The 25195-nt window shown below is 39.9% G+C and overlaps 2 protein-coding genes across 3 annotated transcripts; both read right to left on the bottom strand.

The window, feature by feature from the left end:
- Positions 1-1299: 1299 nt before the first annotated feature.
- On the bottom strand, positions 1300-15738 carry jpt1b (Jupiter microtubule associated homolog 1b). Its single transcript, XM_058404399.1, has 5 exons — positions 15507-15738; positions 10476-10615; positions 4133-4242; positions 3154-3181; positions 1300-1780 (listed from the first exon to the last, which is right to left on the bottom strand). Exons 1-5 carry the CDS (start codon positions 15560-15562, stop codon positions 1650-1652), a joined length of 465 nt encoding a protein of 154 aa, XP_058260382.1. The 5' UTR covers positions 15563-15738; the 3' UTR covers positions 1300-1649.
- A 598-nt stretch (positions 15739-16336) lies between these two features.
- sumo2b (small ubiquitin like modifier 2b) lies at positions 16337-25180 on the bottom strand. 2 transcript variants are annotated; one of them, XM_058404401.1, is made up of 4 exons: positions 25025-25180; positions 22896-23027; positions 20142-20213; positions 16337-17113 (listed from the first exon to the last, which is right to left on the bottom strand). In XM_058404401.1, exons 1-4 carry the CDS (start codon positions 25043-25045, stop codon positions 17051-17053), a joined length of 288 nt encoding a protein of 95 aa, XP_058260384.1. In that variant the 5' UTR covers positions 25046-25180; the 3' UTR covers positions 16337-17050. The 2 variants fall into 2 exon arrangements, with proteins under 2 accessions (XP_058260384.1, XP_058260385.1); XM_058404402.1 differs by lacking the exon at positions 25025-25180 and adding an exon at positions 23215-23845.
- Between the last annotated feature and the right edge of the window lie 15 nt (positions 25181-25195).

Below are 25195 nucleotides of genomic sequence, written 5' to 3'. Positions count from 1 at the left end.
GTCCTGTGTCTGAATCCCGGGTTCGACATGTATATTAGGTTGGTTGGTAATTCTAAATTAGAATACTCGCACAGAAGTAAGTATGTGGTTGTCTGTCTGTGTGACCCTGTGATGGACTGGCAGGGTGGGATAGGCTCCAGCAGACCCCTGTGACCCTAATTAGGAATAAAGCTGGTATAGTCAATGGATCTGTTCAGACTAAGAAAGTGTCCAAAAGGACCAAACACCTGATAAATAAAATATTTCTTACTTTAATTACTTTTGTGTCAATATTTTGGTGTTCAAAGTAAGACCTCAATATGTGGATGTCAAATTCATATCTAGTTTTTGACGTCAATTTGACTTGCATTTTTGACTTGTTTTTTGACAATTCTTTGGTGTCAATTTGACGTCGTTTCGACATAAAATTGCCCACTGGGTTCCACAGTTCATCACATTGTCACTTCAAAATGAAACATTTGTTTCAATAATAAAACTTAGATATAAAGAGTTTCATAAAAGAGGCAGTAAAAGGCTGTATTCAATTAAAATATACACGTCGAATGATCTAAAGCGCTTCACGTGGTGATGAGTCGTTTGCAAGGAATCGAAAGCGTTTTGTTAATGTAACAAATGATATTTTGTTAATTTGAAGGTAAGATGAATGAACGTAGAGTTGTAGTTAGTCATATTTAAGTGAAATAAATAAACATAAACGCTGCGGTGAAAGATCGCAAAGTTTTTCTGAAAAAAAAAAAAAACGAGTCGTTTGGGAGTCGACTCACACTTTAGACCTTTAAATTTGGACTGATGCTGGTGTGAAGTGACACCGAACTGTGTGCTGAGGAACAAAAGTGATTCAGATTTTTAAATGAAGGTACAACTGTTTTTATATTTCCTTCTAAGGTCAATTCTGGAGCATTTGTGAAAGATGTCTAGTGTCCGCAGTATGTGACACTCAAGAGATAAAGCTTAATTTCTGACATAGGAAAATCGCCAGGACAGAATAATATACATCATTAAACATGATTAGAAACGGAAGACGTATTGTTCGTTAATATGTAAATCCTTGTAATCAACTGTAATGGTAGAAGGGAAATAAAACACTTCATGCTCTGGAGTGTTTTACACTTTTATGTCAGAAACAGTTCTTATCATTGTGATCTCAGGTTTCTATCAATAATATCATCATGAAATCTTTAATACATATTAAGACAAATATGTATGTATTAGCATGATTGTGGATCCTGTGAAAGCATTAATTCTGAAGATGATTCTGAGTAATGCAGTGTTTTAGAACACAAACACCAGCAGAGGAAGTGAAATTCATATCAATCTTTATTTGTATTTAGAAATTTAGCGTGACGAATCTTGTCCTTGCTTTGCCTTCCATGCTTTCCCCCCCGCACGGCCTGCGCTCTTCACGATGGGCTGAAATGGAGCTTTTACATAAAGTGCTTCTGCCAACCAGCTTTCTTTCATTTTCTTTTCTTTTTTTTGCGATAGAAAAACAATAATACAGACATGTGGTAGTGGACAAAAAGAAAAAAAAATCATCCCATGGCTCACATGATGAGAGTGAGAGAGTGAAGAGAGAGTGAATCTTTAAAAAAAAGAGAGAGAAAGAGAGAGAGAGAAAGAGAGAGAGCGAGAGAGTTCAGTGAGCGCGCTCAGCCCAGAATGAGGCTGGATTTTCCACCAGGAGGGTTTCTTCGGCCAGAGGAGGCACCAGAGGCCTGTTCCTCCTTCTGCTGTTGCTGCTGGGGCTCTTCTTCAGGGGCTTCGAATTCCTCTGACTGATCTACACACAAATACACAAACACACACGCTGTAATTTAAGAACTCCAGATGTACAGCTTTAAGTACACTGAAGCCAGGAGAAGACACACCCCTCACTTTACATACACACCATACAGACTCCAACTCCAAAAATTCACACATGACTCACTTCCACACCACCACAGACCAACACACTCACTTTTCAGAGCGGAGGTCACTATCACGGGAGATGATTTTCATATCATTAGCCTGCTATTCGAACTATGTAATGTTATGATAATATTTTGGATTATCTGTGTACCCCTGCTTTTTGTAGGCTATCATAAATGTTTTTTGACCATGACTGTACCAACCACTTAGGTCAACTTTTTCGCTCTAGTTTAAACTTCTCTCGCTAACGCTGCGTCCCAATACTCTACCTTTACTATGCGGTAAAATTACATACTCTTTTTCTGAAGAAAAAGGACATACCTTTGTGTGAGTATTGCGACACGTCACAAAACAGAAGAGAGCATTGCTGCTTTGTTACCCAACACCGTCACCGTAAACAAACTTCTCAAGCTTTTCTTGGCTAGTTTTTAGACTTAGATACTGGAGACCCATCACAGACTTTACACTTGGCTGAAAAAGTGTAAACGGATGCACAGTTCAAAAATCTACAGGAAATAGTAGACCATCACAGTACCTTTTAGGTACTCATTTCAATATACCACGATTTGGGACGTACCAGTTCTGACCTCGGCTGCAGGTTAGGAAGGATAGCAGGCAAATTGGGACACGGTATACATTTTCTTGATACAGCTTACAGAAGCCTTGCCCAGTATCCACTTTATGCAAAAAATTATTGTGCTAAAATACATCTAGACATTCGCTTACTGATAACCCATACTTTGTACAGACTGCATTCACAGGACAGTAACGTCACAGGAAGGTTTATTGGGATGTGATTAGATGAGCAGATGAGCTTGATTACACAGATCCGCTATAAAACCTGATGAATATTAACGCTGTGGGTGAAATCTGTCTGAACTTATTTTAGGCTCACGTTTGACTGCGCACAGATTTGATGAATAAGAGGCAGTGTTTCCCACAGAGCATGTAGCAGAGCCACCGTTTATCTTAATGTGCATCATGTGCTGCTGTTTAGAGCTACAGAGAGAGGGAGAGAGAGAGAGAGACAGGAAGGGAGGGAGGAGGGGGGGGCAGAGAGAGAGGAAGGGAGGGAGAGGAAAAGAGGGAGAGAGAGAAAGAGAGTGAGACTGAGAGAGAGAGGAAGGGAGGGAGGGTGAAAGAGAGAGAGTAAAAGAGAGTGAGAGAGAGGAAAGCAGAGAGAGAGGAAGGGAGGGGAGCACTGTTTAAGAGTGATTAGAGAGTTGATGAGGTAAAAACACTCACCATGGTTTACTTGCTCGTAGTTTTCCTCCTGGAAAAAACAAGAGAGGATTTAAAAACAAGCTCAACTACAGATCAGCACCAGTCCTGTTTTCTCTCAACTGTTTAAGTTGGTATAACAACTAGCACTTGTGATGCTTGTAAGCTCCAGGCTAAATGTGTTCATTGTTAAACCCCCCTGACGACTCTGAAGGTTCTTGCAGGCTGTGTGCGTATCTGTGTGTGTCTGTGTGTGTGTGTGTGTGTATATTGTGTAACATTAAAGCTTTTGCAGGCCTCATTTTATATCCGTTTTATATTCCTTCAAACAGACTAAATGTGAGAAGAGCTGCGTACACACATGTTAAAACATGTCTTCACGAGTTGTGCTCTGTTATCATTTATCATCTGTGATGGAGGTTTGGAGAGGAACTCTAGAGAGGATCAGCTACAGCAGGTATAATAACTGCTCTATTACACCACAGCACTGACGCTCAGGATTATGGAGACATCCAGTCCTAATTATGAACCAAGTGCAGAGATTATAAAACATTTACAACTGTTACTGAGTCAATCTCAGGGGTTATGACCCGGTCGCACTGGTTAGGGACCTATGACATGAAATATGAACCTAATGTATGGGTTATTAACCAGATATACGGTAGGTTATGAATCAATAGTATGGGTTATGAACCAACCAAACAGGTTGGAAATTAGTAGTGGTTTAGGAACCAGTTTATAAATCAATATTACAAATTATGAACAAACCACAGAAGTTTATGAACCAAAAAGTTTGGGTTATGAGCCGCAGAGACTTTAAAACAATTCTACAGTATGAGTCAATTACAGGGTTTATGAACCAATCGTACAGATTAGGACACAATCGTAGGGCTATTTACTCTCTCTCTCACTCTCTCTCTCTCTCTCTCTCTCTCTGTGTCTCTCTATCTCTCTCTCCCTCTCCTTCTCCCTTCTCTCTCTCTCTCTCTCTCTCTGTACTCACCGTTGGTTTGGCCTCGTGTTCAGAGTTAAGGTTTAGGTAGATTGGCGGCTGGTGGCACCTCCTCAGTGGGGCGGAGTGTTCACCACACAGCACTCCGCTCGCTTCTCCACCTGCAACGATAATGTTGATGACATCATCAAAATGCAAGGGTTAGAAAAGGTTTATTAACTTCGAGAAAAGTTCTGTGTGGTAGTCATTGTGTCTATTCATCAAACTGTAATAAATAAACGCGTGCAGCTCAGTGTGAGTGCTGCTGTTGTGCTGCTACTGTCACCTCTGACTAAGATCTCTGGTTAGAAGTAAACTTGACTTTTAGTGGACAAACTTTTCATGTGGCTATTTTACAAAACACCAGACTACAAAATGACACTCATCAAAAATCAGGCTTATCATAGAAATATGACCTCAATGTAGTTGAGACCTAAAAATGACCATGATGAGCATGATGAAAGCTGACATTAGTAATTAAATCTTAAAAGCACAGGAGACGACTGCATTAGCATCATTATTCACACAGGCACATTTCTAAACCGTCATGATGATGTGGACATGAGGCTCTGGAGGACAGAAGCGTTTCTGCAGTATGGGTATACACTACTCAGAAAATATGGTTCAATTTCTGACTCTATATGAACTTATGAACCTTAGTGAGCAATGACCTAAGATGTGTCCAGAGATGAACCAGTCAGATGGGCTGTAATCCAACTGAGTTGTGTTATAAACTGTAGAGGTCATGGACCCACTGGACAGGTAACTACAGCAGTGGGATGAGTTATAAACCAATCAAGAGGTTATGTATTAGTTTTATGTCATGAACCAATCATAGGGATTATGAACCAACTGTACTGGTTATAACCATGTTAAGAACATGTTATGAGCCAATCGCATGGGTTATGCACCAGCTGTACTGGTTACATCCAAGTTATAAACACGTTAAAGAGCAATTGCAGTATTATGAACCAATCATATAGACCATAAAGCAATCATCTGGTTTATTATGAAGGTTATAAACCAATCATAGGGGTTATGAGCTAACTGTACTGTTTATAACTTGAACATGAGCATGTTATGAACCTATTATAGATGTTTGGTTAGGTTATGAACTAACAGACTTAACAGAGACATAAACCTAATCGTAGGGTAATAGTTATATAATCTATTCATACAGGTTATTAACTAGCGGTTGAAGCAGAAACAGAATTATTCACAATTCATCAAACAATTGTATGGTTTTATTAAACAGTTAAATTGGTTTAAATAACATTCTGGTTCAGAGACAAGTTTACAGTCAAAATGAGAAACAAAGTATGAACAAGTATAAACAGGAATAAACAACAACATTATAGATTTTAAACCTTTGTACCTATAAATAAGAGTTTATCCAACGTTTCATTATTAATAGCCTGAAGACTCGCAACAGTATGGCAGAAGTGCTGTCCATGTTATCCGGAGTTATGTGTTCAACTGTGATACTGTACTGTTTGATGTATGTGTGATGATGATGATGACGATGATGGTCATTTGAAACCATCACCTCTTGCCCTGTGTTCCAATCTATATGGGTTCTGGACGAATCCTCATTACGACCCACATTAAAAGGTTTTTAATGGAGATATGAGCATTTTATTAGGGGTCGAACCTACAAATTATTAAAAGTACATAATGTCTGTAAAAGCATTGGGGAAGCTCAGAGCGCTAATAAAGAGGGTTTTAACAGCATTACAGTCGAGCGAGCGAGCGCACTGTCTCTGCACTGCCATTATGCCGAGAGCTTTAGCAGTCCCTCCTCTCCGTCTCTCTACGAGGAAAGAATGAGACACATTTTCCAGTGTTTTAACTCCGAGAGATTTAGTGCGGTTTCATGACGCTGCGACTTGTGTTTAAGTCATCAGAATCTGTCCTGACTAAACGTTAGTCGCTGTGTCAGATTGCTTTACAGCGTGGAACTGCTCGTGTGTGTGTGTGTTAAAAGCTTTGCAGCACGACGTTGCTGAGTTCTGGACTCTGATTGGTCAGAAAGTGTTGAGTCGTTTGCTATAACAGCAGCTCGGACGACAGCGCAGGTTTACATTAATGCGCTGGTTCGAATATGTTATTGTTACTATAGCAACAGATCATCACAGGGATGTGTACCGCAGACGCTCCTCAAAAACAGATTAAAATAATGGTGATTTTTAGCTGCTGTGGCGTGAGTGAAAACAGGAAGTAGTTTGTGTCAGGGATGTTATATGCTATAACTATAAATGGATAAAAAGTTCCAATTGAAATTTTATTGTTCACACACACGCAGGGTACGAGCAGTGAGAAGCTTTATCCATGGTCTGTAAAAATACTTTCTATCTGTCTGTCTATCTCTTCTTTCTGTATCTCTTTCTACATGTCTCTCTATCTCTTCTTTCCATTCTTCTGTTTACCTACCTGTCTGTCTATCCTTTCTTTCTGTCTATCTTTCTACCCATCTGTCTGTCTATCTCATCTTTCCGTCTCTCTTTCTACCTACCTATCTGTCTATCCCTTCTTTCTGTCCCTTGTTCTACCCATCTGTCTGTCTATCCCTTCTTTCTGCCTCTTGTTCTACCCATCTGTCTGTCAATCCCTTCTTTCTGCCTCATTTCTACCCATCTGTCTGTCAATCCCTTCTTTCTGCCTCATTTCTACCCATCTGTCTGTCGGTCCGTTCTTTCTGTCTCTCTTTGTACCAATCTGTCTGTCTATCCCTTCTTTCCGTCTCTTTTTTTTAACAATCTATCCTTTCTTTCCATCCTTCTTTCTACCCAACTTTCTGTCTCTCTCCCTGTCTGTCTTTCAGCCTTAACCTCCATTTTAGTCTTTTTTTCAGTCTGACTGTCTCTCTTTGCCTGTCTGTCACTCTTTCATCTTCATTCTGTCTTTCCATTAGTATGTCTTTCTTTCTGCTGGTCTATCTATCTCCACTCTTTCTGCCTATCTAGTTCTTCCTTCTCTCTCTCTCTCTCTCTCTCTCTCTCTCTCTCTATCTCTCTTGCTTTTTTACTGTTCATCTTCCTTTTTTTTCTTTTCCAATTCTTGCTGATAGTGCTTCTTTCTCTCTGTCTGTCTGCTTTCTCATTCTTTCTCTTTCTGCTTGTCTTTCTCGTTTTCTGCATGTCTCTCCTTCCTGTACTGTATCTGCTTGTCTGTTAGACAGTAACTCCGCTTCATCTCACCGCCACAGCTTTGATTATTCTCCGATAACAGAGTGTTTTATTCCACAGAGAAAACATTCTTTCACTCTGTAAACCCTCAGATTGATCTTAAAGCCCGTTATCTGATAAGTGGGATGAGTTATTTAATAATACAGTGAAATTAACAGAGCGTGTAATTACCAAACGATGGCTCTTGGGATTAACTGAACCCTCAAACTGCTGCTGATACGTTCTGTACTGTGACGTGAGGAAAAGACGAGCTGTTTCTCTGGAGTTCAGTAAAAGTGCATGGATTTAAACCCAGCTTACGCTACCACACTTATGAGGACAAAGCTGCTGTACAAGTGCACACCTCCCCCCAAAAACACACCCTGACATCTGTGTTTGAGCACCACACACACACACACACACACACACACACACACACACGCTGAACAGAAAGCTGTGATTAAGCCACAAAGCGCTCTCTGAAACACGACAGCAGTGCCACTGGATAATGAACTTCAACTGGAGTTCCACTGAGAGACGCCATTGTGTCTCACTCTTCACAGAGGAGTGTGTGCTGATAATGCTGATAACACACACACACACACACACACACACACGTGCAAAAATTTACATGAGGATTATCAAGCGCTTCATCAGCTCCAGTGTCATCAATCATACACCTGTCTCACTCTCTGTTTGTTTATCTGTCTGTCTGACTGCCTCTTCCTTTTCTCTCTTTTTTTTAGTCTGTGTCTTTTTCTGTTCATCTGCCTGAATGTCTGGTAACCACTCTCTCTTTTCCATCTCTCTTTCCACCTGTCTGTCTGTCTCTCTATCTCTTCATTCAGTCTCTCTTTCTATCTGTCTTTCTGTCTCTCTACCTGCTTATTCTGTCTCTCTTTCCACCTGTCTGTCTGTCTCTCTATATCTTCATTCAATCTCTCTTTCTACCTGTCTGTCTCTCTGTCTCTTCATTCCATCTCTCTTTCTACCTCTCTGTCTGTCTATCTCTTCTATCTGTTTCTTTCTACCTGTCTGTTTCTCTTCTTTCGTCTCTTTTTCAACCTGTCTGTCTCTCTCTCTATCTCTTCATTCAGTCAGTCTTTCTACCTGTCTGTCTATCTCTCTTCTTTCTGTCTCTTTTTCTACCTGTCTGTCTCTCTCTCTTCATTCCATCTCTCTTTCTACCTGTCTGTCTCTCTCTCTCTTCATTCTGTTTCTTTCTACCTGTTTGTCTCTATCTCTTCATTCCATCTCTCTTTCTACCTATCTGTCTATCTCTTCATTTCGTCTCTCTTTCTACCTGTCTGTCTGTCTATCTCTTCATTCTGTCTCTCTTTCTACCTGTTTGTCTGTCTCTCTATCTCTTCATTCCATCTCTCTTTCTATCTGTCTGTCTCTCTATCTCTTCATTCTGTCTCTTTTTCTAACTATCAGTCTTTCAGCCTCCATTTCTCTCCATTTTAGTCTCTTTTTCTGTCTGTTTGTCTGCATATCTCTCAACTGTCTCTCTTCATTCTGTCTTTCCATCAGCATCAGCCCTTTCTCTCTCTCTTTCTGCTGGTCTGCCTATCATCTTTCTCCACTCTTTCTGTCTGTCTGATTCCCTGTCTCTCTCTGTCTGGCTTTTGTACTCTGTCTTCCCATTTTTTCCTTTTCTTTCTGTTAGTGTGTCTGTCTTTCCCTTCCCTTCTCCCTGTTTCTGCTTCTTTCTTTCCACCTGTCTGTCCATCTTTCCCTGTTCTTCTTTCTCTCTCTGTATCCCTACGAGTCCCTCCCTCCATCCCTCCCCTCTCATTCATACCTTTCTTTGTATGCTAATCTAATAAAACTCTAGCCTTTCTGTCTGACCCTGTGTTTGCCTTTGTCTTCTACCCACACACACATACACACACACACACACACACACACACCATTTCCTCTGCTCATTTCCCCCTGCTGTGTGTGCTGTGCGTCTGGAAGCTGCTGAGGTTTCCTGCTCTGCCTCCACCTGCCAAACCGAGACTCATGAGGAACTGCAGATTAGTGCCAGCTCCGTCTAACCACACACACACACACACACACAGAGACACACACTAAACACACTAAACACAAAGGAGAGAGAGAGACAGAGAGAGAGAAAGAGAGAATGGAAGGACAACAAGTACATTACAATCTCTGGAAAATCACACTATCATTTTAAACACACACACACACTCAAGTAAACAACTGGGTGCTTATTAAACATCTATTACACCCACAGTTCTGCGCCAGACCTGATTTTAGCACGCAGTCATGGTGTGTGGAATGATTTGCAGTTGATGTCACACGGTGTTGTGTTTCCCATCATCCACCTCTGCACTCTTACACACCAGGAAGTGGAGCTGAGTAACCAGACCATGAGGTCATCTCTACTGGAAATCACATACACACACACAGACACACACTCACACACACAGCATTCAGGCTGAATGGGTTCACGATACAGACAGGAAGTCCAGATGAATCCCTGAATGCCTGTGTGATACGGCGCATGGCAACAGGAAGCTGTTAAGTGCTTTAGTGTGGTGGTGTTTTCCTACTGTAACACTTGAGAAGCGTTTAATATTGTGTGTGTAGTGTTTGTGTTTCATCAAGTGTCCTGTTTATTACCACATCATACTAGCTCAGTTCAAATCCCAGTCCTTTATAAACAGCCTGTAGTAACAGACCCTGTTTTCACTGGTCACTGTTTTAGCAGCTATAATTTATAAGACCTAAAGAAACCATAAACTCGTCTGTCCTGAAAACAGCTATGAAGCGCCGACACTGGAGACTCCTTCCATAAACACTGATGTTCATAAACGACTTCTTACAGAAAAAATCATTACACCGGCTTTGTGTTTCTTAAATAACTGCAGCTGCAACTCAGTTTCAAGGAAGCTGCTGACACACACACACACACGTCACACCACCGTCACATGACCTCCACATTCCTGAGCAAAGTGTTTCACAGAGAAATCAAGGAAATGGTTTGAAAGAGAAAGTGGGTTTTCTAAGTGGGTTCCTGCTCTGAATGGTCCTGAGAGAACAGAAATGAGCTTTAACACAACACGACTGATTCAAGATGCTTCTAATAACCAGGGTGGACGTAACATCTCTGGTAAAAGAGAAGACCAAACAAAGGTGGGCTGATAACGTGTCTAGGAGACTGTGTGTGTGTTTGTGTGTACCGGGTGGGTTGTTCCTCCGATGGGCGTGGGGGTCCTCGGGCTCGGCGAAGATGTTGGAGGCCATTCTGTTCTTGCGCACCGGCCTTTCCTCATCTGTGCCGAAGCAAATATTGGAGTTTCCACCCGGAGGCCTCAGAACCCTGCAGAGGAAAGTGAAACACAGAGAGTTCAATTCAGAATTACACTTGGTGCACACTGATTCAGCAAGCAAATTTAAATCTCATCTCTAAAACCCAATGGAGGACGATGATGATGATCTTTTCAGGATCAGGAACTCGAAGGTATAAGGAAACTGAGGGTGTGGACATGGGAGGCACACAACAGGAAATAAGCAGGCAAACAAATGGGGGCAAATACAAACAGGTGAACACAGATAAGTTGTCTTTATTTGTCACATATACATGAAAGTCTTTCTTCGCATATCCCATCCTTGGAGATTTGGGGTCAGAGCACAGAGTCAGCACCCCTGGAGCAGAATGGGTTGGGGGCCCTGATCAAGGGCCCAACAGTGGCAGTTTGGTGCTGCTTGGGCTTGAACCCCAATCTTCTGATCAACAACCCAGAGCCTTAACCACTTGAGCTACTACAACCCGAACATAGTGAACACAGTGAGGTAACAACCCAATGACATCAGGGGGCAGAGACAGGACCAAAATTAAAACAAGTGGCCAAAGATGGAACAGGTAAACCACGAGCCAAAAAAGTGCCGTTGTATAGCTCTAATACTTATACAGCTCACAGCTGAACATCTAGTCGAGGAGAAAACGACCATCACCGCTTGTTCACATCCCATAAAACAAAGTAACTTGCTGGATTTCCTTTATTACATTATTATATTATTTTAGCTATCACTTTATAACCTCGTCAATGAAGTTTCCAAGGCAACCAAAACATGAGAATATTTCCCAATGTCCCTTAACTGGCATGTATTTATGATGTAACTGATGCAACACTCACAACTTCTATTGATCTTCTATCCATAGGTCGTAAGATCTAATCCGCCAAGCTGCCACTGCTGGGCCCTGGAGCAAGGCCCCGAACGCTAAACTGCTCCATGAGATCAATACGAGTCTCTCTGGATAAGAACATCTGCCAAATGACATCAGTGTAAATGTAAATATAATCCAACTGTGAATTTGGTTCATTTCATGACAGCAATTATTACAAAAGGATGAAGAGAGACGATACTGTTATATGATACTGATTACAGTCAAACCTGTGTGTGTGTGTGTGTGTGTGTGTGTGGTACCCAGGTGTGTGTATCTCCAGCCAAATGTGTTTTCACATTCAGATGCTCATGAGAGTTAAAGTCCGTCCCTTAAGAAGGAAACTTCAGACAGTCAGTGTCTTGGCTGATTTGTAAAGGGAAAAATTGTTTCATTTTTTGGCCTGTTCCTTTAAAAATCAGCACACACACACACACAGACACACAGACACACACACACACACACACACAGACACACAGACACACACACACACACACAGACACACAGACACACACACACACACACAGACACACACACAGACACACACACACACAGACACACAGACACACACACACACACACGCATGCAAATGGAGAAAATGGGGCGCCGTCTCACATTTGTGGTCGTGCTGACATTACGGGAATGAAACAGCTGCAGGGGACGCCGGCGAGCATCATCAAAAAGATTTAAAGGAGTTAATACTGGACTCAAGGGAGGGAGTCTACACACACAACACACACACACACACACAAAACCAACAGTTACCAGACTGACCACTGCAGGGGACAGTTAACATAAGCTGGGAGGGTCTTTACTACCCAAGCCCTTCTGTCTCTCCGTCTCTTACACACACACACACACACACACACCCCTACAGCTGACCCGAGCCACACCAAATGGAGATTCCTGTGTCAGATGATTTTCATCTATCGAAACAGTACCCTGGGGACGCTGCAGCCTTGACGACCAATTGAGTGTTCAATTCACCTCGGTGATGAAAGAAGGAGGAAGTCGAGGCTGCGTCCCAATTCACACACTTGGGTTTAGCTCCGGCGGACACCCTAATCGATTACGTGTCAAAAGCCGATTCAAGTAAATGACAGCTCGATTAATTTGTGTTCTCTGTGGGAATAAAACGGTGCACCTGCAGTCACAGACTATAACATAACACTTCAAAATATTTACTACGGACAAAATGTGTTCAGTTTTAAAAACAAATCAACCAAATCACACTTAAATAAATAAACAACAGCTAGCTATTAGATAACAATGCTGACGTTAGAGTTCCATAAAAAACAGTAGCTAGCTGGTTAGTGTGACACCACAGGGTTGTCACTGGTAAACAGACATAGCTAAATAGCTAGCTTGGTGATTCGCTGGTATAAAGCATTACATTACTGTAAAGAACAAAACTCGTAAAAATGACCTTCGTCGCTTAGACGACTGGCTAGCTCAGTGATGAGGGTGATGGCTCCAGCAACTAAACTGACCACAATATCAACATTTCCCTTAAGCATTACGCAGCAAACTAAAACTCAATGATCATATACATAGCTACCAGACAGCTATTCACATTTTGCTCACAGTGTCAACAATATAATTACATATTAGTTACAGTTGAATAACACAGCAGTTTTGTGAGCAATACTTAATACACAGAAAAGTCTCTCATAACGAACACAACAGCAAACAAACATCAAGCTTTAAAAAGAATAAAACAGCCTGAAGTTATCCATATCCTGAAGGGTTTATTCCTGCTTATACTACACAACATTCCCTGCATTAACAATTTATAAAAGAATAACACATTGTATATTTTATCCCTTTATAGTTACATTTAATGCTGTGGAAGATCTGTGAAGCAAGCCAGTTCCTGTTTTCACTTATGTTATAGCAGCTTTTTCTCTCTCTGAAATAATAATAAGATAAATAAGCAGCTTGCCATGTATCTGAGAAATGGGAAAAGAAGCGTAAACTCCTCTGTTCTAAAGTTTCAGCTTTACTTCTGTCTACTACAAAGCGCTGACACTGGAGACTCCTTCCATATACATAATCATCTTACAGAAAACTTCAACACCATCAACAATTACTATACAGAAACCATGATATATACAAACACACCTATTAATAGAGGGTGTGGTAGCTTAGTGTTTAAGGTGTTGGACGACTGACTGGAAGATTGTGAGCTTGAATCCCACGTCCACCAAGCTGCTAATGCTTGGTCTAGGCCCTTAATCCTCAATTGCTCAGTTGTATAAAGTGAGATAAACTGTAAGTCTGCCAAATGCCAGAAATGTAATATATTAATATAAACCTGTAATTCCATGCTATGTGACTGCTGTAGAAAATGAATCAGAATCCAGTATGCATCGTTATACTGCAGTGTATTCATGTATCGAGCACAACCAGCTAACTAGTAGAGCAATAATAGAAATAGCTGACGCTTTAGTGGATAAAGACCTCACCAGCTGACACACACACAGCTGTTCTGATCCGAAGCATTTCACCAGCTCCCTTATTTGGGAAATGTGCAAAAAGCCCTTTCATATATCCACAGATTGACAGGTTTAACTCTTCATCGTGTTGTACAGCGTGTACACCGTCACGTGAACTTCACCTTCCTGTCCAGATGAAGCATTAACTTTTAGCAGAAGAGGTTAAATACCCCCCACCCCCCACCCCCCGAGACCCCACCCATCTGCGAGGAGAGAAGATTTTCCAGTGACAGAAGTGGAGACACTAATAAAACGTGCTTTACTGGGTTATACTCCAGTCATAAACCGGGTTTAAACCAGGATTGAGAGCAGAATATTTAATCCACAGAATCCATCAAATACATCTAACTTTTTGGGTTGCAACCTAACCACATTCCTGTGTATTAACCATCGCACTGCATCAGTTTCCAGCCACAAAAGATTAATGTAAAGATTAAACCAATCACAAATGTATACATTTTGATGACAGAAGTCAAATCCATTCAGAAATCAACATGTTGCACTCAAAGATGCTGAGGCGATTCTTCAAGTCTGATCCATCAAGGAGACCAAAATGAAAGTTTAAAGCTAACTCAGATCCTATAGAAATACATATAGATAAAATAAAAATAAAATAAATAGATATATATTCGGCACGAGATAAAGAGTCTTCAAGGAATTTAAAGGCATTTGAGAAGTTATCCGAAGTAAGTTAATTATGCTCTTAGATCTCAAATTCGGTTCTTACAACTACTTTTGTACTCAGAATACGTCGAAATATTTGGTCAGAAGTGGTCATCTTAAACAGAAAAATTAGCCCGAACGTTTGAGAAACCCATAAAAGGAGAACACCGAGGCCTTACAGATGGAGTTATATCGAAGTAGAAACCTGAATAAAATGTGTCGTGTGATATTTTCTACGTAAATAGTTTACAAATGGTGTAGATTAGGATCATAATTAAGGCATTTATGTCGGGTTTTTTTTTGGCGGAACCAAAAACAAACAAAAAAAAGAAACATTAGCTATCCTCAGTGAGGCGAGATGAAAGGAGAAGTGGCCGGTTGCCAGGGAGATTTCTTTAGCTAGCCGAACTGATCTCGCGCACGGCGCAAAATAAAAATGCCGGATTTTCATCTGTTTATTGAATTTAATCACGATAGTTTAATTACATTTCCAATAAATAAATAAATAAATAAAATCCGTGTTCGTGTGCTAACAGGGTGGTCACGGAGCAGATCTAGATAGAGGCAGTGATTAGATAAAGAAGTCTAATATTCCAACATTCCGCGTGCATCCGTGTGTGTAAATAAAGAAAGGTTGAATTCCGAATCTATTCGGATACACACACACAAAAAATCCGCTTTCGGTTAGAGTTATCTTTTTAAGAGGCGTTTTTTTTTTACACTAAACACATGCTGTATTTTTCCCCCCCATCAAATCTACACGCATTAAAACATCTTTATCTAATAACTCATCACCTAATAACACATCTCCGTGAGTCCAGTCTCCAATCTGAACCATATCCCTCATATTTCTTTTGTTTGCTTCGGTTTTTTTTTTTATTATTTACCTGGAGCTATTTTTTGCGCTAGGGTCCATCCCTTGAAAAGTGGTCGTCGTTGTCATCTCGGACAGGATTAAATTTAGGGAACAAACCTGTTCTTAAAAAGCGTTTAAAAGCTAAATCTATCCACTAAAAACGTCTTTTACAAAAAAAAATCCTTTATATCCAGTCCGCATGGACTCCGCCCGACTCGGGATGAATAGGGAATCTGGGCAGCCGTTTTGCTCGAGTTTTAACGCCAGCCCACATACACCCGCCCACTACAGAATCGCGCCTTCTGATTGGTCAGGAGCTAGAGAATTCGGGATTTGATTGGAGGATTGTCGTGTCGCTTAAATTTTTTCCCCTCCTTCATTCCTCCGAAATGACAGGCGGTGATGCAGCGTCCATTACGGTGCTGTCTAAAAAAAAAAAAGGAAAGAAATTTTTTTTCTTTAATGCTAACTTAAAAAAAAAAATGACGAGTGTTATTTCAGCTTTTTGACTAGTAAATAAATAAATATTAAATGTTTTTTTTAATAAATCAAACATAAAATAATAATAAATAAAATTAAAAATTAAAAACAAATCAGCAATTTTTTTGCTGAAAATAAAATAAAACAAATTCAAAAAAGAATAAAATTAAAATCAATAAAAATAATTCAGCTATTTTGTAGACAGTAACGCTAAGAATTTATTTAATGATTTGTCCCATCTGCCATTTTTTTTAAAAAACATTTTTAATTTTTAAAAAATAATTAAATAAAAACAAGTTATTTCAGCTATTTTTGTATACAAAGAATTTGTATTTCTTGACTTGCTGAAAACATTTCCATCAGAAAGAAACAAGTCGAATATGAGGTAAAAAGAGTTTTTCTTTATTTTTAAACAAATGATTTATTAGACAATACAGAAGCTTAACTTGACAGAAATATCAGGATTATTGTTATTATTATCATTTTTATTATTCACATTTCACCTACTGAATCTGGGTTTTTTTTTTCCACTTTACACGTCTACTGCCAATCAATAATAAAAAAAAAAAACATAACAGAAAATTAAAAGCAGCTAAAATAATAGATAGACCAGACTTATCTTTTGTTACAGAGTATACCCAACTTCACCAGGTGTTCCTTTCATACAAAGTGATTTTTTTTAAATAACTTTTGAAAATGTGAGATGACAAAATCTTGCCTTGTCTTACATTTGGTGTCAAGACAGTTCTGCAGAAAGCTCTGGACCACAGATTGCTTTTTGGGAACTGTTGTGGTCATTTTTAACCAAAGGGGGGAAAAAAAATCTGGGCTTCTGATCTCACAGCGTTTACGCTGCCACTTTAGTGTGTGTGTGTGTGAGAGAGAGAGAGAGAGAGAGAGAAAGAAAGAAAGAAAGAAAGAAAGAAAATCACTTTATATACAAAAAGCAGGTACTGCAAAGGTGGAAGAGCATCAACACGCTATACAACAGCAGGAGTAACTGTGAGGGAAAAGAGGGGGGGAGCTAGAGCGAGAGAGAGAGAGAATGAGAGAGGGACAGGGAGGGAGAGAAAGAAGGCAGTGAAGTTTCTGTGTTTAGACAAAGCCTCCTGTCTGTTGCTGGAAAACGTCAATTGTGTCTTCATCCTCCATTTCCAACTGTGAGAAGGGAGAAAAAAGGAAAGAGAGAGTGAGAGAGAGAGAGAGAGAGAGACAGAGAGAGAGGGGGGACAAAAAAGAAACATGAGTGAGCATCTTATTCGGCTGCAGGCGATTTTCTGAATGCTTCGTATGTGAAATATTTCCATTAGGTCTGTGAAATCTGGCCTGTCACACTTGAAAGCTTCATGCAGGCTTCCTCAGGCTTAATGACACAAACTGCGTGTCGTTATCCGAAACGGTGCTCCGACAATATACTGCTGGGATTAAGGTGAAAAAAACCCTCATGACTGAAACATTATCGGGGGAGGAGGGGAGTGTGTGCGAGAGAGATCCATAAGCGTAAATCCTTCAGGATGGGACAAAGAGGGTGAAGAGAATATTTAGTTATAATAATAATAATAATAATAATAATAATAATAATAATATAGCACAGAGCTGCTGAGTTCTGGACTCTGATTGGTCAGAAGATGTTGATTCATTTTCTACAACAGCAGCACAAGGTAATATTAAATCGCTTGTTCTAGTACGTTATCGTTTCCATAGTAACAGCCCGTTCACAGGGACTGCGGATGATGCGGATAAACGGATTTAAAAGGTGTGTGATGGTTAAAGTGGTGAAGTTTTCTATAAGGAGAAATGTGTTTATGTAATGCGTATGAATAAATACTTTATGTACCGATGTTATGTTAATGAGGTCCTTTAATCAGCTGTTATAACGCAGTAAAAAGCATCAGATTGTGTCTGGTGAATATTATATCATCCCTTAACTATGCTAAAATTCACATTCAGCTCATTTCTCTCATCCCTCATAATTTTCCTATAACGCTCCAGCTCAATAAAGATTCGGTGGCCGGCTGTAAAGGCCGTAATGGTTTGGGTGAGCGTTCCAGCTTTAACGATCTATTGATCACGTTTATGGATCACGACACAGTGGCCAATGGCAGTCCCCTTTGTGTTGTTAAAAAGAAAGGAAACGAGTGGCCCTGGCTAAATACCTACCCATCTGCATGAAATATGCATTTACATCTGTGTGTGTGTGTGTGTGTGCAGCTGACCCATGCTTTTTGTTAAGCACGCACACACACACATACATTTTGTTTAATCCCAAGGGACTGACTGAGGGTTTGAACAAAGCTGCCATATGCAAGGTCCGAATGTCGGCGTGTCGCCAAGACGTTTTATTTTAAAACATTATCTGATACTGAACCTGATGGGTTTGTTTTCCTTTCCAGAGCTGAGAAAAGGCTCAACAATGACACTATCACATCTCGATACAGGACGTTTCTACACATACAGCTTACAGACATCATATAGGCTCAAACATTAGTGATGCGACTATAAACGAACCAAATATTTAAATGAGAAAAATAATTATCATAATGATTAAGTTCTGAATATAAATCATTGTTGATGGAGGTGTGGTGGAGCGCCAGTTTGTGAATGGAGGGCGGAGTCGGCAGAGAAGGAGTGGAATGAGCGCCGTCACTAGTTCATGATTAATAGCGCTTTATTTATTCTGAGCCTCAAACTGAGATTTTAAATGCCCAATAAGAGAGAGGTGGTGGTGTGGAGCGGAGAGCAAGACAGCCAGACAACATCCTGCTGAGCTGGGTGTGTGTGTGTGTGTGTGTGTGCGCACAAGAGTGTGTGTGTGTTCCAGTGGTTTCAAATTAGAATGAATTTTTGTTAATTTGCTGAAAAGTTCCCTCAAAACCATTAAGCTGATAAAAATAATTTGAATACAAAATAAAAATAAGCTGCATAAAACTTTTATGTTGTTATAAAATGGTAATAAATAAGAAAATGAACAGTTAAAATGTGGGAAAATATTAAAAAACCTCACAGTTATGAACTCAGAACGTTAGAAAGACAGTAGAGATAATTATGTCCAAAATGATAGTGACTATTAATTTATTATATTTATCTTAAAATAAGTAAAATAATTTAATCATGACATCGATATTATCATCACCCAGCCCTAAAACACAATCTAATATATACAAGTGTACAAACTCTTTGTTTATTTTTTTTTTTATGTATGAGTATTGTCATATATAATGATCAACACAAAAAAAAGATACTATTCACCTCCCCCCCCCTCTCTCTCTCTCTCTCTCTCTCTCTCTCTATATATATATATATATATATATCATTATTGATCTGTATTAATTTCTTCTTAACAGTCCTAAATAGCATACTTAAGACTTCTAAATCCCTGAGTGATAGCAGCTAAAGGTCCGATCTTACACAAACCCACACCACTTAGACTATGTCAAAATTGGAAATGTCAATATCAGAAATCGTGTTTTCAAATGTATTCAGTGATGCAGAGAGGAAATTTGAGCAAAGGTAATTATGAGGAATAAATCAGTACATTTACACAAGGATAATTTGAAAATAATCCCGTTTTGGCATCGATATAATCGATACACACTTCAAAAAACGTGGTAACGGGAGGATGTGAATACACATGGATCAATCAATAATCAGATTTCCCTTTAAATGAACTCGAGTGAAGGAGTATGTGGTGCAAAATCCAAATTTACTGTATTATTATTTTTCTTCTTCTTATTTTTTTTTTTAAATCATTTCTTAAACAGTTCTCTTGTGTCCTCTAACTGGTTACAGTACTTTTGTGCATTTGTAAAAATATATATATTTATAATATATATATATATATATATATATATATATATATATATATATATATATATATATATATATATATATATATATATATATATATACATGTGGTTAAAAATTTGATTATTTGTTTCAAATCTGCTTTAATTCAGCATAAGATAATACATATAGAGTGCCATTTACATGACATGACATTAAATACTCCAGTAGCTGAATTAATCAGATTATTAGGGCACATAAAGGTAAACAGCTTCGGGTTTTTTCATTCAAACTGAAATAAAAACTGTATTCCTAACATTTTAAAATCTATAGACTATAGATCAGCACTTTAACATGCCAGGATCAACATAAAAAAAGCAGGTCATGAGATGTAGGGTTATACCTGTGCAGGTGTGTCTGTCTCATTAATGGGCTGCCCATCAAACCGGAACCGGATTTGCCTCATCGTCAGACCCTAAAAAACCGAAATGAGATAGAAAAGAAACAAACAAACAAACAAACAAACAACAAAACATCAGTTCAGCACTTTACAACACACACACACTCCCAAGGGAGGTCAGCACTCCCCCGCTGCTGATTAGCTCTAAATCTGAGGAATCAATATTACATTTATTCTGCGCATTTCCAGATGATGCACTAAAGACCTTTTCAATCTGAACACATCATTCTGACCCACTTTACTGCAGTCCTGTTAGCGTTATCATCACACAACACCACAATACTCAAAGATACACTATATTGCCAAAAGTTTTGGGATGTCTGCCTTTACATGCACATGAATATAATATGGAGTTATCCTGCCCCTTTGCAGCGTTGCAGCAACTCTTCTGGGAAGGCTTTCTACAAGGTTTAGGAGTGTGTTTATGGGAATTTTTGACCGTTCCTCTAGAAGCGCATTTGTGAGGTCAGGCACTGATGTTGGACGAGAAGGTCTGGCTCACGGTCTCCGATCTAATTCATCCCAAAGGTGTTCTATGGGGTTGAGGTCAGGACTCAACAGGCCAGTGAAGGTCAGGACTCAACAGGCCAGTGAAAGTTCCTCCACACCAAACTCACTCATCCTTGTCTTTATGGACCTTGCTTTGGTCACTGGTGTGCGGTCATGTTGGTACAGGAAGGGGTCATCCCCAAACTGTTCCCACAGAGTTGAAATTGAAATTATCCAAAATATCTTGGTATGCTTTGACTGAATGCTCCCCAAGATAGTCATACAGTGTGAACTCGGCATTAGCTAGCTGAACTGTAAGCCTGAGGATGTGTAGTTTCTGGTTTCCTAGTAACAGCGTTCTCACATCATCTCGGCCCAAATCTTCCTTTTTTTGAAAAACTGTAAGATCCTCAGAAAATCCGAGTTTTCCTGATTTCCCACGGATGTAAAATCGCCAAAAATCCTGGACGAAATGTTCAGGATTGTTTGTGTAAAGGAGGAATGCGATCCATTTTTATTAAATTACACACATACACATTTGTTTTTGTTCCACATCCTACAGCTTGGGTCAGTTTCTCTCCAGCTGGACTATAAACATGCAGAGTCATCTTTCTAACGTCGTGTCCGTCCTCACAAAGCCGCAATTCTTTTATAAGATTAGGAGCTGCAAGCTGGCCAAAAAACAAAACAAAACAAAAAAAAACCCATAGAGTATCCTCTAACACAAGCATGCTCTTGTCGACTTTCCCTGGATTTAATCGTCACCATCATCAATCGGACGCTCAGTGTGAAAACAGTGACGCATGTTACAACATTGTTTATGGGTTCATTTACTCAGAGAGCTCACTCCAGCTTTCAGACGGGTGTCTGGTTCCCCTCAGCGCTCCTCAGATTTATGGGATGTTCTTGAAATCGGTAAAAGTCACAGGCTGGAAAGACTTCAAAAAGATTGTTTGGCCACTGTGGAGATTTGACACTGCAGTTTCTTTCATGTGTGTCTGTAAGAGTTGGAGCATCCTATAATACACTACTTTTCTCCTTCCATTTAAAAAACACACAACTATGCTGACCATGACGACGGCATATCTGATTGATTTTATGACAAGTCTACAAAATATGTTTTTTTAATACTGAAAAATACTATTCTAGAAGTTTTTTTAGTACAAAAGTTTAACGTAAGCTGCTTTCAATTTCAGTATTTTATTTAATTTATTTATTTTTTATTTTTTTTGTTATAAACAGATGCATATTATAAACAGTGCTATATTCAACATATCTCCATAAAGATTATAGTGACATTTTTTAAATCCTGCTATTGATATACACAGGCATAACATTATGGCCTAATATTGTGTTGGTCCCCTTTTGATGTGAAAACAGACCTGACCCGTCCTGCACTGTGTATTCTGACCCCTTTCTATCAGAACCAGCATTAACTTCTTCAGCAATTTGAGCGACAGTAGCTCGTCTGTTGCGCCAGCCTTCGCTCCCCACGTGCATCAATGAGCCTTGACCGTCCATGACCCTGTCTCTGGTTCACCACTGTTCCTTCCTTGGACCACTTTTGATAGACACTGACCACTGCAGACTGGGAACACCCCACAAGAGCTGCAGTTTTGGAGATGCTCTGATCCAGTGGTCTAGCCATCACAATTTGGCCCTTCATCAAACTCGCTCAAATCCTTACACTTGTCCATTTTTCCTGCTTCTAACACATAAATGTTGACTTGCTGCCTAATATATCCCACCCACTAACAGGTGCCATGATGAGGAGATACTCAGTCTTATTCACTTCACCTCTCACTGCTCACAATGTTATGTCTGATCAGTGTATTTTAGAACCCAGCTCTAGCGCTTTTCGACATTAACATTAGATACATTATGACTATCAGTATAAACTATTTTATCTATTTTATAAATTTCGATTGATATGTGTTGTTTGTTATGTGATGAGAGTTCAGAATAGTCACAGCTCAATCACAGACATGACCAGGATGAAATAATAATCGCGATGTCATTCCTTCCTCGTAGGAATGGCCGGGGTTAAATCATCAGCACCAGAGCCTCAGTTACTAGCTGATGCACCTCTAAATAAAAAGCAATACATGACGTTAGGTAATTAGTTCCCTTAAACTGAATGCTGATGCATTTATTCTGTATGTTTAAAACAGAAAGTGATGAGTGTGTGCGAGTGTGTGTGAGACTCACCTGTCTCTCGCAGTAAGCCTTCATGAGTTTGCTGAGCGGCGTGTGCCTCTTAATCTTAAACTGCACCACTGAGCCGTCCTGTCCCGCCACCTTCAGGTTGATGTGGTCATTGTTTTCGGTTTTCACTCCCTCCTGTACACACACACACACCAGAAACTCATGAGAATCTGATCAGTGTGTCTTGATCGCAGTTCATACAGACAGTCTTTAATTCCAGATTCCCACCCACTTTCAGAAGATGCTGCTCTATGATTCCATTCACATTGCATGCTTATTTTTTTAAATAAAGATTAAAACAAGACTCTTCCATCCAACTGACCATATCTCACTGCTTCAAGTTCAAATGTTTCTTCCCTTTGAGCAAACAGCCAATCACACTGCAGCCATCAAGTTACTGAAGGAATCCAGGGGCTGAGACTCGAAACCGACATGTCCGATTTCACAGATTAGACTTCACAACAAACTGACCTCGTGTTGTGTCTGAAATGTTGTGTACACTTTTCTAAGTGCAAGCTTCAGAATCCACGCTTCTGTGTGTGCTCAGATACACACACCCCAGTTTCAGACGGGTGTACACACTACTGCACATCTTTCATCATGTAATGAATCTCATATGGTTATGGGAAAGATCTGTGGATCGGCAACGACTGTGTCAGACTGATTCCCTTGTCCTGTAAAAGTGGGCATGGCTTGGTCATGCGGTCCCCAACCACCTTGCCATGGTTGATTTGGTACAGGGCCGCAAATTATATCCGTTTTATTTTCACTTCCAACTGCGCCACAATCCCGCATTTGACTCAGTCGCAGGTTTTTCCATAAGTCCGTAAGCTAATCCACGCTAAAGTGACCCAAAACCAAATCATGTTAGAACTTTTTGTTGTGGGATCGCTGTTGTGTTTACAGTGAAAACCCCAAGGAAATCTTAGGTTTCAGTAACTCAAACACTTTTAAAAACTTGAAATCAATTTATTATACCGTTTAACTTCCTCTGTGACTTTACACTGTAATCATTTCCAAACCCACTGTCCCGTGTCACCCAGAAGACGACGGTATTCCTGTTTTGAGTCTGGTTCCTCTCACGGTTTCTTCCTCATTTTGTCATGAGTTTTCCCTCACAGCACTCACCTTTGGCTTTAGACGGATCTAAATCTACACCTGGATTTCTGTGAAGCTCCTTTGTGACAATGTTTGTCGTTGAAATCACTATACAAATAAACTCAACCTGAATTGCCCTCTTCATTTATTATGTATTTGCACACTGCTGTTATGCATTATGATCTGAGAAAAAAAAACAAAAACCCTGTAATGTACATGATATGGCCAAAAGTATGTTCACCCCCCACAGGTATGTGGTTCAGTTTACCTTCAATGAGGCCCAAACCTGTTCCGTGTAATTCACATTTACAGCATTTGGCAGACAACCCTTATCCAGAGTGACACCTTAACCAATAAGCTACCACATGTGATGGTCAGGGGTGTACAAACTTTTGCACACTGAATATTATTAAGTGCTCTGGAGAAAAGAAGACTGGTTACAGCTCACTGGCTTTTTAATACACAAAAAGGGTCTAATTTTGATGATAAAAGCTGCAACATCTCCTAGTACTAAATTTTTTTTTTAAACAAATCTGACTACATTCGTTCATGATAAATCATCTACAATACATTAGCTAGCAAACCAACATATAACTTATGCTAATGATGCTAAAACAGTCAAAGTGTCAACAAAAAAGCGCCCAGTTTTCCGTTAACAGCTGTAAAGGCGTCACTGCGGCCATTTCATTAACAACCAGGACTAATGAACGATGTCTGAACCTGAATATAATTAAATAAATCGCTCCTACAAATCCCCAATCGTTCCAAAAGGTGTAAGAAATCTGGAGAAGCTAATTGTGCTAGCTGTGTAATTATGGCGGCTACTCGCCTAGCCAAAGCGCGTGCACAACTCTTCCGGTGTTCCTGAAGCAGCAGTTACAGTATTTATCCACTAAGCGGAATATTCTCTATTCTGTAACAGCGTATCTATTCGGTTCCGAGATTTATTATTTATTCTTCCATTTTCTTACATTAAAAACGATCCGTACGCCGACATTAGATTTTTTTTATTATTATTTATTAATAACACTCACCTTGGGTTTCTCGTCTGCCATGGTTATTGTATTTGCGCTGCCCTTACGCCGCCACACAAAAGACTCCGCGGGGACGCGCACGTCCGCGCCCCCGCCTTGAAAAACCGGCCACGACGTGCGCGGCCACGACTCCGGCGCTCGTGCTCAGCGGACGGCGCTGATTGGCCGGGA

This window comes from Hemibagrus wyckioides, linkage group LG12 (genome assembly GCF_019097595.1).
Source record: "Hemibagrus wyckioides isolate EC202008001 linkage group LG12, SWU_Hwy_1.0, whole genome shotgun sequence".
NCBI classification, from domain to species: Eukaryota; Metazoa; Chordata; class Actinopteri; order Siluriformes; family Bagridae; genus Hemibagrus; species Hemibagrus wyckioides.
Note: the sequence above shows the minus strand (reverse complement) of the source record. Positions and strands in the feature narration are given on the sequence as shown.

What these genes read in the sequence shown, in the direction of transcription:
- sumo2b (XM_058404401.1), bottom strand. Translation starts at nt 25,045, where the DNA reads ATGGCAGACGAGAAACCCAAG. An exon ending in TGGCAGACGAGAAACCCAAG is followed by an intron (nt 23,028 to 25,024) that starts GTGAGTGTTATT and finishes GTGTGTGTACAG; the next exon opens with GAGGGAGTGAAAACCGAAAA. An exon ending in AGGCTTACTGCGAGAGACAG is followed by an intron (nt 20,214 to 22,895) that starts GTGAGTCTCACA and finishes TCGGTTTTTTAG; the next exon opens with GGTCTGACGATGAGGCAAAT.
- jpt1b (XM_058404399.1), bottom strand. Translation starts at nt 15,562, where the DNA reads ATGACAACGACGACCACTTTTCAAGGGATGGACCCTAGCGCAAAAAAT. An exon ending in AGCGCAAAAAATAGCTCCAG is followed by an intron (nt 10,616 to 15,506) that starts GTAAATAATAAA and finishes TTTCCTCTGCAG; the next exon opens with GGTTCTGAGGCCTCCGGGTG. An exon ending in AACACGAGGCCAAACCAACG is followed by an intron (nt 3,182 to 4,132) that starts GTGAGTACAGAG and finishes TGTTTTTTCCAG; the next exon opens with GAGGAAAACTACGAGCAAGT.